Below are 16,364 nucleotides of genomic sequence, written 5' to 3'. Positions count from 1 at the left end.
AGCCGGGAGGGGGTCCAGGGTGGTGACTCGGATCTGGACGGCACAGCGTCCAGTCGGCGCTTCCTGAGGGCCACGCACCGTCGCTGATCGGTTTCAACCTCAGTGCACTGTCTGCGGCAGCTCGGGAGGGCCAAGAACTGCCCAGGCTCTCCTGTTTGCAGAGGAGGGATTTGAACTCGGACTCCAAGGGACCCCGTGTCCCTCGGACCTCACACATTCCATCTGTCCATCTGGCTGCTTCACCTGCAGTGGCCACCTGCCAAGCATCCTCTCCCGAAGGTCTAGCGCACGTTGTACCGTCTCCAGGAACCCTCCATGGAGTCCTGAGGTTTAATGAACTCTTCCAGTATATGTGCCAGGTGTTCTAGGCGTGGGGCGGCGGGGGAGGGGGGTTGAGCACGAAGGACATTGAACAAGCCAGCCAATATCCCTGCCTTCACAGAACCCATGTTGATATGGAGACAGGTAGAAATACTACATCGTAAAAAGTGCTGTGGAGACACCAAGAGATTGATGAGTTGGCTGTGGGAAGTTACCTTAGATTGGGTAACTTCTAGATGACATTTGTGATCTGAGAGCTGACAGATGCTAGAGCCAGACGTGAACTAACAAGGCAAAGAGTATTCCTGACAGAGGGAACAGCAACAGCAGAGGGCTTGGCATGGTTAAAGAATGGGAAGGCTGTAGGAGTTCCCATCGTGGCACAGCAGAGACAAATCCAGCTAGGACATGAGGTTACAGGTTCAATCCCTGGCCTCACTCAGTGGGTTAAGGATCTGGCATTGCTGTGAGCTGTGGTATGCACAGATGCAACTTGGATCCCGTGTTGCTGTGGCTGTGGTGTAGGCCAGCAGCTATAGCTCCGATTCAACCCCTAGCCTGGGAAGCTCCATATGCCGTGGGTGAGGCCCTAAAAAAAAAAGAATGGGAAGGTTGTGTGGGAAGGTTGTGTGGCCAAGTAGCGTAGGGGGCAGGGATTATAAGAAGTTGAGGCTGGACCTCCTGGTGTAGAGTGAAAGGACCTAGTCTAAGCAGAAATGACATGATTTATTTACCTTTTCAAAAGCCCACTCTGTTAGCTGTGCAGAGAATGGACTGTAGAGGGGGCAAGAGTAAAGTTAATGCTTGTAGTTGTCATAGCTCTCTGTTTAAATTGTTTCATTTGTTGATTTAGCAAGTATATATTGAGTGCCTCCTGTGCACCAGGCAGTGGGCTAGGCTGTGGGCACATGAGAGTGACCAAGACATCTAATTTCTGTCCTTTATGGATCTTACAGTATTGAGAGAGGCAGGCATTATTGCAAATAACCACACAGGTCAAAAGATGCTATGGGAAGGTATCACCGGGGTTCAGGGAAGAAAACCCTAAGGGTGTGATGTTTAAGATGTGACTTGGCGGGGGGGCAGTTTCCTGGTGGCTCAGCAGTTTAAGTATCCAGCATTGTCACTGCTGTGGCTCACTGGTCTGGGAACTTGTGTGTGCTGCCGGTGTGGCTAAAAAAAAAAAAAGAAAGAAAAAAAAGATGAGGTCTGGATCATGCGCCAGGATTCCCCACTTGATGGAGGAAACAAACAAAGTGTGGAAGGCCATACACTTCCCCTGCCTGCCCTCTATCCCCAAGCACTGGGAGCTCCTGGAAGGTGGTGACGTATCTTCTCATTTCTCCTCATCCCATATCCTCAGTGCATAGCACAGGGCTCTGCACTCAGATGGCAAGTAGTGTCTGTCCAGTTAAAATTAAATTTGGTGAAGATTGCTTCAGGGAATGTCATTCTCGGCAGCCTCACACTTGCTGCCCTTTAAGTTTTTTTTTTCTTCATTAAAGTCTAGTTGATTTACGGTGTTCTGTTAATTTCTGCTGTACAGCGAAGTGACCCAGTCATACGTTCTTTACCGTTGAAATCTTGATTCCAAAAAGGGTTCCCTTCATATGAGATCAGGCAGTGATTGATTCTCATTAAATAGACAAAAGTCTTCCCTTTCCCTGAGTCCTGTCTCAGTCCTGAGAACTAGGTTACAAGATACAGTCATCCGTTTACAGCATGTAGAGCAAGGATCAGAACAGGTGGAGATGTGTGAATTGGTTCTGCAGCCTCTTAAATCACAAGTGGCGGAGTTCCCGTCGTGGCTCAGTGGTTAACAAACCCGACTGGTATCCATGAGGACACGGGTTCGATCCCTGGCCTTGCTCAGTGGGTTAAGGATCTGGCGTTGCCGTGAGCTGTGGTGTAGGTCGCAGATAAGGCTCGGATCTGGCATTTCTGTGAATGTGGTGCAGGCCGGCAGCTACAGCACCGATTCAACTCCTAGCCTGGAACCTCCATATGCGGTGGGTGCAGCCCTAAAGAAGCAGAAAGGAGAAAAAGAAATCACAAGTGATGTCATCCAGGATGCCTTACATATGGTTAGAAATAGAAATACATTTGAGTGTTTAATATGTTCTGTGACATGGGATCTGACAGGAAAACTTATTTTAAACTTTTTGTGTAGAAATCTCAGTGCTTGTGGTGGTTTTGAAGTTTGTGACGACATGGTGACCAAAGATATCATGACTCCGCTGGTCGCGCTGCTGAAAGAGGTAGGCCGTGCTCTTGGGTAGCTTGTAGTGTACACACTCAGACAGTAGGAGTTTGTATTTTGTTTATTTATTTATTTATTTGTTTGTTTTTTGTCTCTTTGCCTTTTCTTGAGCCGCTCCCGCGGCATATGGAGGTTCCCAGGCTAGGGGTCCAGTCGGAGCTGTAGCCACGGGCCAACACCACAGCCACAGCAATACGGGATCCGAGCCTCGTCTGTGACCCACACACCACAGCTCACGGCAACACTGGATCCCCAACCCATTGGGCAAGGCCAGGGATCGAACTCGTAACCTCATGGCTCTTAGTCGGATTCGTTAACCACTGCGCCACGATGGGAACTCCTATTTTTTTTTTTGTTTTTTTAAGTACTTTGGTGTTAGTTGTTTTGTCTTCCCTCAAAACATTCTAAGGGAATTTTATTTCTTCTCCTGCAAACACTGATGATCTCTCACTGTCGATACTAGTCTCTAGTTTGTCCCCAATACTTTTATTTATATGCTTCTTGGAAAAGGCCATCCCAAAACTATGGACTGACTCCTTTAACTTTTTCCTTTTTTTTTTTTTTTTTTTTTTAAATTTTAATTTTAAGGCCGTACCCGCGGCATATGGAAGTTCCCAGGCTAGGGGTGGAATTGGAGCTGCAGCTCCTGGCCTACACCACAGCCACAGCAATGCCAGATCCAAGCCATGTCTAGGACATGCACCACAGTTCACGGCAAAGCCAGATCCTTAACCCTCTGAGCAGGTCCAGGGATCCATTCCCCATCCTCTGGATGCTAGTCTGGTTCGTTACCCCTGAGCCACAATGGGAGCTCCCACCACTGTCATTTTTAATGGTTAGTTCTTGTGATTCTTTACTGCCCTGAGCCTTTCTGTTTAATTACTGTTTTGAACCAGGGTGCTAACCATGGTATTTGGTTACAGTGTAGTACTGGACTGGATTCAAATGAGATGTCTCCACAGGAAAAAAAAGATCAGAACAGAAATTCTATCGAAAACATAGCCAACGAGGCCGTAAACGTGCTATGGAATATATGGTAAGATGCTCTCCAAACACAGCCTCCTGCTGCAGCGCTTACGCGGGCTGCTACTCGCTGTTAAACCGCAGAGGAATCTCTGTTCTCCTTGGTAGGCCTGTAAATCTGCCATGTTAATGCTTGGTAGGAGGTCTCGTCAAGGGACCTAAGATCAGCCGTGCCTTTTCCGCGTAGCATCACTGCATCTTTTGTTGCTTTACAGCCCTTTTCCCCAGTCATTGCTACTGACAAAAATAAGAGGAATCATGGCCCTCCCCCGCCCCCACTGCCCCATGCGCCTTAAGCAGCAGTTGTCTTAATGTCTGCCAGGCTCCAGTGTAGTCAGCGCTTTGGTCTGGCATCTGGAATGAGGCATGGACCGCAGGCCTGGGCAGGTGCTTTACTCCTCCCCCCTGCAGGTGCTATTTGACAGGAAAGTAGATACCTGAGAAGAGCTCCTTTGGCCCCTCCACACCCTCCAACATTGTTGCACTGAGGGTGGGATTGGGGTCGGGGGAGGGTAGAGTGGACTTGCGTTTAGGAATGGAAATGGCTAGAAACACACTGGGATTTATTTTTGGTTTTGTTTTTAACTACCCTGTTTTATTGTCCCACATTTCTCGCAAGACTTTGTTGCATTCCTAATTTTCAGACTGGAGGGTTATTATTTCTGACCCCAAAGCACAGATTTTTCTTACCATGCAGGGTTAAGTTGGACCCTGGAAAGCTGCCTACACAGCATCCAAACTTGCTATGATTTTGTTTTAACCTAGTGGATGCATTCCACCGGGAACACTGGAGAGATCAGATTTGAGGAAGTGGCATTGGAGCAAACTAGTGAGTGCTGTTTTTCAGATAACTTTAACTTGGAAATTTTTCAAAAAGTGTTTTTGTTTGAAAAGAGCCTAAAAAAGTGAACTCCACAGTGATCTCTCTTTCTGAGTGCCCGAGAGCCCTATCTGTATCATTTCCGGTTACTGTAGCTCTTAACATTTTTGTTTCATAGTATATGTTTTAAATTGAATTTACACGTGTATATATTAAATTACTCTAACACATACCTGCTTTATTTTCCCTACTGTACCTGACTTTCCTCGGCTTCTTGAAGAGAGGCTCTTAGCTGTGCTGCAGGAATTAGATGGAATAGACAGAAAATAGTTTATCTTTTTTTTTTCTTTTTTTTTCCTTTTACACACACACACATATATAAAGTATAGTTGATTTACAATCTTGTGCCAGTTTCTGCTGTACAGCAAAGTGACCCAGTCATACATATATACATTCTTTTTCTCATATCATTCCCCTGTCATGTTCTGTCCCAGGAGAGTGGACCCAGTTCCCTGTGCTGGACAGCAGGACCTCATTGTCCATCCATTCTTTTTTTTTTTTTTTTTTTTGGTAGTTGATTTACTGTGTTCTGTCAATTTCTGCTGCACAGCAAAGTGATCCAGCTTTACATCCATATACATTCTTTTTTTTTTTTTTTTTTGTCTTTTTGTCTTTTTAGGGCTACACCCGTGGCACATGGAAGTTCCCAGGCTAGGGGTCTAATTGGAACTACAGTTGCAGGCCTATACCACAGCTCACGGCAATGCCGGCTCCTTAACCCACTGATCAAGGCCAGGGATCGAACCTGCAGCCTCATGGTTCCTGGTGGGATGATTTCCGCTGCGCCGCGACGGGAATGCCGTCCATATACATTCTTTTTTTTTTTTTCACATTACCCTCCATCATATTCCATCACAAGTGATCAGATATAGTTCCCTGTGCTACACAGCAGGATTGCCCATCCATTCTAAATGTAATAGTTTGCATTTTCTAATCCCCAACTCCCAGTCCATTCCACTCCTTCCCAAAATAGTTTATTTTTAGACAACAGGATGGAATGTAATAATTTCGTCAGCTCTGTCACCCCTTAGTCAATTATATGTGTATGTGGTATGTCTAGAGGAATACTCTTCTCTGGAAACATGGATAAAATTATTATAATTAGCTCTGTTTACCCTATCATTAGCATTTATATTCCTTAATAACATCAGTAACATGAATTCTGATTTTTTTATTGAAAGGTAGTGCAACTTCAAAAATATTTATTGTAACAGTTTCTCTGTGGAAGATTGCAAATTCTGTCAAAATTATAGCAGCCTAGAAGGAATGAATAAAATGTAATTTTATTTTCTTGTAAATTTGTGCTTTTCATGGGCTAAGTGTAGAGGCCTTTTATCCTTCCTTTAATTTATTATTATGGTGATATAGTGAAAAGACAGGTAGGCAGGACTCAAGGACTCACCACTGAGAAAACGTGTGACCTTTGGACAGGTCACTTCACCCTTTGGGGTCTTGGCTTCCATATTCACAAAAGGAGGAATTAAAGTAAATAAGGTGTGAGACCTCTTCCTTCTTTACAACCTCTTGTAAGGAAGCTGGGTAAAGAGATTGGCTCAAAGATGCCACTGTGATGGGATTAAAAATGCAGATAGCCAGTGGTGGTCATGTGCAGAAAATATGAATGGGCATTGGTTTCTTCATCTGTGAAATTGCAGGTGTTTGACGCCAACTCTTTGCTTCTTTTATAACTAGTATTATTACTACTTTTGTCTTTTTATGGCCACACCTGCAGCATATGGAAGTTCCTGGGCTAGGGGTCAAATTGGAACTCCAGCTCCTGGCCTACGCTACAGACACAGCAATGCCATATCTGAGCTGCATCTGCAACCTACACTGGCAGCGCTGGCTCCTTAACCCACTGAGCAAGGCCAGGGATGGAACCTGCATCCTCATGGATACTAGTTGGGTTCTTTTTTTTTTTTTTTTTTGTCTTTTTGTCTTTTTGCCATTTCTTGGGCTGCTCCTGTGGCATATGGAGGTTCCCAGGCTAGGGGTCGAACCAGAGCTGTAGCTGCTGGCCTATGCCAGAGCCACAGCAATGTGGGATCCGAGCCACGTCTGCAACGTACACCATAGCTCACAGCAATGCCAGATCCTTAACCCACTGAGCAAGGGCAGGGATCAAACCTGCAACCTCATGATTCCTAGTCGGATATGTTAACCACTGAGCCATGACGGGAACTCCACTAGTTGGGTTCTTAACCTGCTGAGCCACGGCAGGAACTCCTCTGGTTCTTTTATAAAGCCTACCTGTTTTGTCATGAAATTTTGGGGTTGATTTCTTCATGTTAAAATGTGAATAGTAAAACTTTTTTTTTTCTCCCCTTCAATTCAGTGAATGCAATAGTAGAGCAGTGTCTATATTCAACAAAGAAGGGTGTTTGGAGATTGTATTAAAGTATCTAAGTAGGTTTTCCACCAATGTTGACCTGGCTATTTCAGTAGGTAAGTGAAGAAAAGCTAATGATTTCTTAAGTATGTGTGGCCTTAATTCAAGATTTTTAATTCAAACATTGCATGTTTATTGTACAGGAGTGATTTTGTTTTTCTCATTGTATAGAAATGCATAGCTGAGTTCTAGTCTGAATCATTTAAAATCTGTGATTAATGCTTTACTTATTCATACAGTTTTTTTGATCTTGACCCTGAGAGGGAGGAAGATAATTATGTGAGCATATGGTGTCTAGAGTGTTACCATTCTTAGAAGGCTTTATTAATTCTTGAAGCTTTCATCTCCCATTTCCTGAGAAATAGCAACCCACAACTTCCAGGCCTTTGAGCCACAGTTACTTGGAATGTAGACTTTTTTTTTTTTTTTTTTTTTGGTTTTTAGCGCTACACTTGTGGCATATGGAGGTTCCCAGGCTAGGCGTCGAATCAGAGTGACAACTGCCGGCCTACACCACAGCCACAGCAATGCGGGATCCTAGCCACGTCTGTGACCTACACCACAGCTGACGGCAATGCCAGATCCTTCACCCACTGAACCAGGCCGGGGATGGCACTCACATCCTTATGGGTCCTCGTTGGGTTTGTTACCGATGAGCCACAGCGGGAACTCCACATGGGCTTTTTTTGAGTGAGGAGATAAGAGACTGGAATTTCACGTAGCCCTGCTTCCCTGCCTGAGGAGGAAAGCAAAGTCTGGCAGCTTCAGCTCCCTCGCCTGCAGGACATGGGGTGCGAGAGCCATTGGGGGTCCTTACTCATCAGAGGGAGGAGATAGAAACCAGAGGCTGGGAGGCTCAGCAGAACTCTGGGGCAAGTAGAGAAATAGTGGATGAACATTTTTTTCTACTCATCTGAACTGTAGGCATCCAGATGTCCTTTTATTTATGCACGTTTCCTGGCAAGAACAAGTTTATTCCCCTTAGCAGTGTTTCCCTTGGCTCTAGTGGCTACTTTTAAGAACAGAAAAGAGGAGTTCCCGTCGTGGCGCAGTGGTTAACGAATCCGACTAGGAACTATGAGGTCGCGGGTTCGGTCCCTGCCCTTGCTCAGTGGGTTAAGGATCCGGCGTTGCCGTGAGCTGTGGTGTAGGTTGCAGACGCGGCTCGGATCCTGCGTTGCTGTGGCTGTGGTGTAGGCCGGTGGCTACAGCTCCGATTCAACCCCTAGCCTGGGAACCTCCATATGCCGCGGAAGCAGCCCAAGAGATAGCAACAACAACAACAAAAGACAAAAAAAAAAAAAAAAAGAACAGAAAAGAAAAACATAATGGTGGATTAAATACTGCTGAGAAAAATGTAAAAATTAGTTTCTCAAAATGGAATCTTTGGGAGAGGGGAGATTTGTGGATTTTAAACACAGCTGAACTAGGAAATGGGTAGGTGACTTGCTCTCAGAGGACAGTCTTTATTACAGGAAAGTTCACAGCTTTTAAAAGAAAATTTTTGCTTTTGTTTTGGGGCCTCAAAAGAGTTTTTTTTTTTTATTTTTAAAAAATCTTTTTTTTATTTATTTATTTATTTGGCCACGCCCGTGGCATGTGAAAGTTCCCAGGGCTAGGGATGGAACTCATGCCACAGCTGTGACCCAAGCCACTGCAGTGGCAACCCTGGATCCTTTTTTTTTTTTTTTTTCTTTTTCTTTTCTGCTATTTCTTGGGCCGCTCCCACGGCATATGGAGGCTCCCAGGCTAGGGGTCCAATTGGAGCTGTAGCCACTGGCCTACACCACAGCCACAGCAACGCGGGATCCGAGCCACGTCTGCAACCTACACCACAGCTCAGGGCAACGCCGGATCGTTAACCCACTGAGCAAGGGCAGGGACCGAACCCGCAACTTCATGGTTCCTAGTCGGATTCCTTAACAACTGTGCCACGACGGGAACTCCTTAAAAGTCTTTTAGATTTGATTATGTATTTAGGTTTTTTTCCTGAAAAACTTTTTTTTTTCTGTCTTTTTAGGGCTGCACTCATAGCGGCCCTAAAAAGTTCCCAGGCTAAGGGTCAGATTGGAGCTGCAGCTGCCGTGGTCACAGCAACACCAGAATCGAGCAGCATCTGTAGTCTGCATCACAGCTCATGGCAATGCCAGATCCTTGACCCACTGAGCCGGGCCAGGGGATCAAACCCGAGTCTTCATGGAAACTAGATGGGTTCATTACCACTGAGCCACAATGGGAACCCCAAGAACTATTTTTTTAAAAAGGAACTTATAAAAAATGGATCTGAATAAAGTATTTTTACGTTTGTGTAACAGTATTTCCCTTCTGCATTTAGCCAGGTTCATAAATTTTTAAAACAAATGTCCAAGTACTTTTTTTTTGAAAAGCGAGGCTTACGTAAAGTTAAGTGAAATTCTGGTATTTCATCCCATGTATTACTATAGCTTTCTTTGAATTTCTGTCATGTTAGCAATCACAGTTTATTTTAGCTTTTTGCCTGAGTGAATTTAATTAGTCTCTTAATGAAAAAAGTTACATTTGGATATATGTATATGTACATATATGCTTATATATGGATTTGTATATAAATGTATTTGGAAACCAAACTAGATCAGGGCAATAGCAGTATTTTGACTACTAATTTGAATGGAAACAATCTGTTTTGGGGTTTTTATACCTGGAAAGAAATGTGTTTGTATGGAATACAGTATCTCAAAGAAAATAAATTTGTGCTTGCTTCCTCTTTTGTATACTTCAGAGGTCTCTTTTATCAAAGCTTTTATGCACTGCCAGTTGTTTATAAGTAGATTAATATATAAGTTGTAATCCATGAGCTTTTTTTAACACCAGAGAGGAGTTAAATGAATCATATGTCTGTTAATATTTTATGCATCCTTTAATTTGCTCTTTATTTATTTATTTATTTATTTTTGTCTTTTTGCCATTTCTTGGGCCGCTCCCGCGGCATATGGAGGTTCCCAGGCTAGGGGTGGAATTGGAGCTACAGCTGCCGGCCTACACCATAGCAATAGCAACGCCGTATCCTTAACCCACTGAGTAAGGCCAGGTATCAAGCCTGTGTCCTCATGGATACTAGCCACAACGGGAACTTCTTCATATTTGTATATAAAGTAAATTTTTCCTTAAATATTGCTTCATCACAGATAACCCTAACTTTTAAGGTCATGCTGACTGTCAAAGCCAGAATATCCCCAAACCTAGGGCTTATCGACAACAGAACTACCCTGGGAGCGTTGTCTGTGCACTGGTGTTTGGTCTGCAGGCTCTTCGCTACTGGCTTGCAGTGAATACAGCAATTGAGGCTAAAACTTTATAGATGTTTATAGTAATTCTATCTTGTCATGACAGTGAAGAGCCTTTTAAATTATATTCTATAAAAGTATGGTTCTGTAAAGGATTAGTATTTTTCTTTCTTTTTTTAGGGCCAGAGGTGTGGCATATGGAAGTTCCCAGACTAGGGGTCAAATAGGAGCTGTAGCCACTGACCTACACCACAGCCATAACAATGCAGGATCCAAGCCGCGTCTGCGACCTACACCGAAGCTCACGGCAACGCCAGATCCTTAACCTACGGAGTGGGGCCAGGGATCGAACCTGAGTCCTCGTAGGTACCACTGAGCCCCAAAGGAAACTTCTAAGAAAAAGAAAAGAGAAAAGGACCTTTTATGGCTCTGATAGTTTAGGAAGCCTCCTTTGCATGCACATGTTGGAGGGCAAGTGTGTGCCTCCTGCAAAAGCTGCCTCTGTCTAAAGAAGCTGTAAAGAATGCAGATGTGTTTTTTTGGTTTAAATCATTCCTAGAATTCACGTTTCTAAATGTTTGATTTTTCTCTTTATAGCATATTGTTTGCAGACGGTGACTGAAGATAATCCAGAGCTACTAAAGTCTTTCAGTGCCCCAGCTTTGCATGTTTTGGAATCAGCAATGCTTTCTCCGGTCAATTCCACGGAATATATTCTATTAAAGACATTGGTGGCAGGTAAAATGTAGCCATATGCGATAGTGTGCTCCTTCCTTCCTTCCTTCCTTTCTTTTTGTCTTTTTTGCCATTTCTTGAGCCGCTCCCTCGGCATATGGAGGTTCCCAGGCTAGGGGTCAAATCAGAGCTGTAGCTGCCGGCCTACACCAGAGCCATAGCAACGCCAGATCCCAGCTGCATCTTCCACCTACACCACAGCTCACGGCAATGCCAGATCCTTAACCCACTGAGCAAGGGCAGAGATCGAACCCGCAACCTCATGGTCCCTAGTCGGATTCATTAACCACTGCGCTGAGAGGGGAACTCCTATTTTTTTTTTTTAAATTTACTTTTCTTTTTTTTTTTGCTTTATAGGGCCGCACCTGTGGCACATGGAGGTTCCCAGGCTAGGTATCCAATCGGAGCTGTAGCCATCAGCCTACGCCAGAGCCACAGCAACACAGGATCTGAGCCATGTCTGCAACCTTCACCACTGCTCATGGCAATGCCGGATCTTAACCTACTGAGCGAGGCCGGGAATCGAACCTACAACCTCATGGTTCCTATTCAGATTTGTTAACCACTCAGCCACGACGAGAACTCCCATTCTTTCATTTCATCACATCAGGGCTTTGTGTGCTCACGTTTGTTTTGAAACTTCTAATATTTAAGTAGCCCCCAGTTCAAGCAGTTTTGCATAATTTCAGAGCCTTCTGAGACTAGATTGGTTTTCAATTTACCAAACTACTGTTGTCTGATAAATGATGTTCTCAGGACCCCCTCCCCCTGCCTATTTATAAACCATGGAGTTCGGAAGTTGACCGTAGGCCTCTTTTCTATAAAACCTTCACCCAGCACTTCTCCCATGAATTTCTAAATACACAAATAAGAAATAACCTGATGACATGTCGAGTAATAGTAATTTATTTTGTATTTTCCTCTTGCCCTTTAGTCTTGGAGGGATTTATCTTAAGAGGAGTTTGGTTTTTTTTTTTCCCCCCTCCTAAACTGGTAAAATACACATAACATAAATTTTACCATTGTAACCATTTTTAAGTGTATAGTTTAGTGGTGTGGAGTATGTTCACATTGTTGTATGACCAATCTCCAGAGTGCTTTTTTTCTCTTTAAAAAAAATTTTTTTTTGCTTTTTTTTTTTTTAGGGCCACACCTGTGGCCTGTGGAAGTTCCAAGGCTAGGGGTCAAATTGGAGCTGCTGCTGCTGGCCTACACCACAGCCACACGGATCCGAGCCACTTCAACTACCTACACCATAGCTCATGGCAACGCCAGATCTTTAACCCACTGAGCAAGACCAGGGATTGAACCCGTATCCTCATGGATACTAATTGAATTTGTTTCCACTACACAACAACAGGAACTCCTTAAAAATTTTTTATTGAGGTATAGTTGATTTACAGTGTTGTGTGCCAATTTTTGGCTTACAGCAAAGTGACCCAGTCATACAAATACATACATTCTTTTTCTCATATTATCCTTCATCCAGAGCACTTTTCACCTTCCACAACCGAAACTCCATACCCATTAAAACAACCCCCCTTTTCTCCCTCCTCTATGCTCCCCAAAATGCTATTCTCCTTTCTCTCTCAATGCATTTGATGACTCTAGGTGCCTCATATAAGTGGAATCATATAGTATTTTTCTTTTAGTGACTGGCTTCTTTCATTTAGCATAATAAAACTTTCATCCATGTGGTAGCACATGACAGAATTTCCTTCCCACTTTTTGTTTTGGTCTTTTGTCCTTTTTTTTTTTTTTTTTTTTTTTAGGGCTGCATCTGTGGCATACTGAGGTTCCCATGCTAGGGGTCCAATCGGAGCTACAGCTGCCAGGCTACACCACACCTCACGGCAATGCCAGATCCTTAACCCACTGAGTGAGGCCAGGGGTCAAACCCCGTAACCTCATGAATCCTAGTCTAATTCATTTCCGCTGTGCCACAATGGGAACTCCCTTTTTCTAATTTCTTTTTTGACCACCTTTTGGCATGTAGAGTTGACAGGCCAGGGATAAGATCCAAGCCACGGCTGCAGTCCAAGCTGTAGGTATGGCAACACTGGGTCCTTAACCCACTGTAGTGGGATGGGGATTGAACCTGCATCCCAGGGCTACCAAGATGCCACCGAACCCATTGCATCACAGCAGTAACTCCTAGAATTTCCTTCCTTTTTAAGGATGAATAATATTCCACTGTGTATACATATAGATGACATTTTGGGAGTTCCCATCGTGGCTCAGGGGAAACGAATCTGACTAGCATCCATGTGGATGTGGGTTTAATCCCTGACCTCGCTCAGTGGGTTAAGGATCCACTGTTGCCATGAGCTGTGGTGTAGGCCTGCAGCTACAGCTCCGATTTGACCCCTAGCCTGGGAACTGCCATGTGCTGCAGGCATGGCCCCAAAAAGACAAAAAAAAAAAAAAAAAAAAAAGCCCAAATGACATTTTGGTTACCCATTCATCCATGGATGGACACTTGTGTTGCTCCCACCTTTTGGCTGTTGGACAATGCTGCCGTGAATACGGGTCTACAAATATCTATCTGATCCTTGCTTTCATTTTTTTTTTTTTTTTTTTTTTTTTTTTTTTGTCTTTTTGTCTTTTTGTCTTTTTTGTTGTTGTTGTTGTTGCTATTTCTTGGGCCACTCCCGCGGCATATGGAGGTTCCCAGGCTAGGGGTTGAATTGGAGCTGTAGCCACCGGCCCACGCCAGAGCCACAGCAACGCGGGATCCGAGCCGCATCTGCAACCTACACCACAGCTCACGGCAACGCCGGATCGTTAACCCACTGAGCAAGGGCAGGGACCGAACCCGCAACCTCATGGTTCCTAGTCGGATTCGTTAACCACCGCGCCACGACGGGAACTCCGTGATCCTTGCTTTCATTTTAACAGTCACTTTTTAAAATTAAAAAAAAGTTTTTTGTTTTTTTCTTATTAGGGCTTCACTCGAGGCATATGGAAGTTCTCAGATTAAGGGTTGAATTGGAGCTGCAGCTGCTAGCCTACACCACAGCCATGGCAATGCCAGATCTAAGCTGCATCTGGGACCCACACCACAGCTTGCAGCAACAATAGATTCTTAACCCACTGATTGAGGCCAAGGATTGAACCCACATCCTCATGGGTACTAGTTGGGTTCTTAACCTGTTGAGCCACAATGAGAATTCCTTTTTAAAAAATTTTTATGGCTGCTCCTGCAGCATATGGAAGTTTCCAGGCCAGGGGCTGAATCCAGTCTACAGCTATGATGCCAGATCCTTTAACCCACTCTGCTAGGCCAGGGATCAAACCCGTACCTCCATAGTAACCCGAACCACTTCAGTCGGATTCTTAACCCACTTTGCTGCAGCAGGAACTCTTTAAAAGTCCCATTTTTATTTTTAATTTTTAATTTTTTGGTACCACAGCTCACAGCAATGCCGGATCCTTAACCCACTGTGCGAGGCCAGGGATTGAACCTGTGTCCTTATGGATGCTAGTCAGATTCGTTTCCCCTGAGCCACGAAGGAAACTCCAACAGTCACATTTTTAAAATAGTCTTTAACTACTTTTCTTTAACTATTCTAGTTTCATAAACAGAAAAACAAGAACCTGTTCCCTGGCTTTTCTATGAGACCATGGAGTTTTAGGACATTCCAGTCCACTCTTGAAATAGAAGAAGCTGCTTAGGAGAGCAGCCCAGGTTAAAATGAAAGAAACCAAGGCCACTTAATTTGTCATGTTCAAAGAAACTTGATGCGGTTTCTCTTGGTCTGTTGCTCTGCGGTGTAGCAGAGCGAGGCATTGTGTGCCAGGACAGCAAGATGATTGTGCAGGACTGTAATCACGGGAGAGTTGCTTCTGTGCAGAGCTGTCTGATATTTAATAAAGATTGAACAAAGGCAGTGGGATCCAGATTTTTTGAAATTATGCTTTAGTGGAGTTCCCATCGTGGCTCAGTGTTTAACGAATCCGACTAGGAACCATGAGGTCGCGGGTTCAGTCCCTGGCCTTGCTCAGTGGATTAAGGATCTGGCGTTGCCGTGAGCTGTGGTGTAGGTTGCAGACACCGCTTGGATCCTGCATTGCTGTGTCTGTGGTGTAGGCCAGCGGCTACAGCTCCGATTCCACCCCTAGCCTGAGAACCTCCATATGCCACGAGTGCAGCCCTAGAAAAGGCAAAAAGACCAAAATAAAAAAAAAAAAAAGAAGAAATTAGGCTTTAGCTTAAAGAATCGATCCCATGGAAACTATTTCATAAGTGATTTCACTGTCAATTTTCATTATCTTTATGCTCATTTCTCCTGCCCCCGCCCAGGCACCATTTGGAATCTAAAGGACATTATTCCATCCAAAAGTCAGGCTGAAATCATAAATGCCATACTAAAGATCTTATCGGAAGTTCTGGAAATGGATGCTGGTGAAACGGTCATTCAGATGAAGGAGGCCGAAGCGCACAGGTTAAAAACTGCAGCAGAGACGGAGGAGACGTCACAGAGCACTAACGGGGATGACCTGATTGAAGATGATGAAATGGAAGAAATTCCCCATAAAAGGAAAGTCCGAAGGAAAACTTTCATTTCAGATTTACTTCCAGTAAGTCCAATTGATGCTTTCAAACATGGTTAATACAGCCATTTTCGTTCTGTGGGTATCCTACGCTTTGTAGGAAAATGGTGCAGCAGAATTGATTATTAAGCGAATTTCAGTAAAGACAGTCATGTTTTCCCATTAACTCTGATTATAACATCAGAAATCTCCCAAAGGGTTAAAAAAAAAAAAAAAATAATCCCTTAAGGAGTTCCTCTTGTGGTTCAGCGGTAATAAACCTGAGTAGTATCCATGAGGACATGGGTGTGGTTCCTGGCCTCGCTCAGTGAGTTGGGGATCTGGTGTTGGCTGCAAGCTGCAGCGTAGGTCACAGATATGGCCTGGATCCCATGTTGCTGTGGCTGTGGTATAAGCCTGCAGCTGCAGCTCCAATTTGACCCCTAGCCTGGGAACTTCATATGCCACGGGTGCGACCCTAAAAGGACACAAAGAATATATGTATGTATAGGGTAGACCAGTACTTTCAGAATACTTCAGAAATGTGCGATTGTCTTCCTAACTCTTACATCTCCCAACTTCAGTTACTCTCTCCCAGTTACTATCTTCAGACTAAAGGAATTTTTACTTTGCTTGGACTGTGCCCCGCATTCGTGTCTCTTTTATCTTAGTGTTTAGCCTTACCAGAGTTGCAAGCCAGACTTTGGTTTAGCCACCACTGCTGAGCAGAGGAGTTTGGGCAACTGTGAGGATTAATGATGGTTGTAGTTTTTACAGGCTGGGTGATTGTTGCTTTCTTGTGCTAGTGGGTGTGATAGTGGGCTGAGGTGGGCGCTCTTTGGGTGCAGGAAACATTTCAGCTGAGCCTGTCAGCAGAGCCAGAGCCATACTTTGGGAAAACATTTCCCTCCGAGGAGGAGAGCAAGTAGAGGCAGGAAAGCAGGGAGGACCATGGTGAGT

At 44.3% G+C, this 16,364-nt stretch overlaps 1 protein-coding gene across 15 annotated transcripts in view; it reads left to right on the top strand.

The window, feature by feature from the left end:
- The window catches only part of HEATR3 (HEAT repeat containing 3), a 51,084-nt gene that overhangs the window by 618 nt on the left and 34,102 nt on the right, over positions 1-16,364 (top strand). For 12 of the 15 annotated variants that reach the window (XR_014805926.1, XR_014805932.1, XR_014805930.1 and 9 more), the window contains exons 3-7: positions 2,492-2,579; positions 3,505-3,617; positions 6,820-6,929; positions 10,734-10,874; positions 15,175-15,452. Coding sequence is in view for 3 of the 15 variants with exons in the window: in XM_021094219.2 (XP_020949878.1) it covers positions 2,492-2,579; positions 3,505-3,617; positions 6,820-6,929; positions 10,734-10,874; positions 15,175-15,452 (730 nt within the window). In the remaining 12 variants the exon portion in view is untranslated. Of the gene's footprint in view, positions 1-2,491; positions 2,580-3,504; positions 3,618-4,301; positions 4,434-6,819; positions 6,930-10,733; positions 10,875-15,174; positions 15,453-16,364 lie in introns of all 15 variants that reach the window. The other 3 variants (XR_014805937.1, XM_084960333.1, XM_084960334.1) reach the window with 2 other exon arrangements.

The sequence above is a fragment of the Sus scrofa genome, chromosome 6, assembly GCF_054392235.1.
Source record: "Sus scrofa isolate SSC_HxYL_T2T_F1_AM1 chromosome 6, Sscrofa_HxYL_maternal_Yorkshire_Landrace_v2.0, whole genome shotgun sequence".
NCBI lineage: Eukaryota > Metazoa > Chordata > Mammalia > Artiodactyla > Suidae > Sus > Sus scrofa.
Note: the sequence above shows the minus strand (reverse complement) of the source record. Positions and strands in the feature narration are given on the sequence as shown.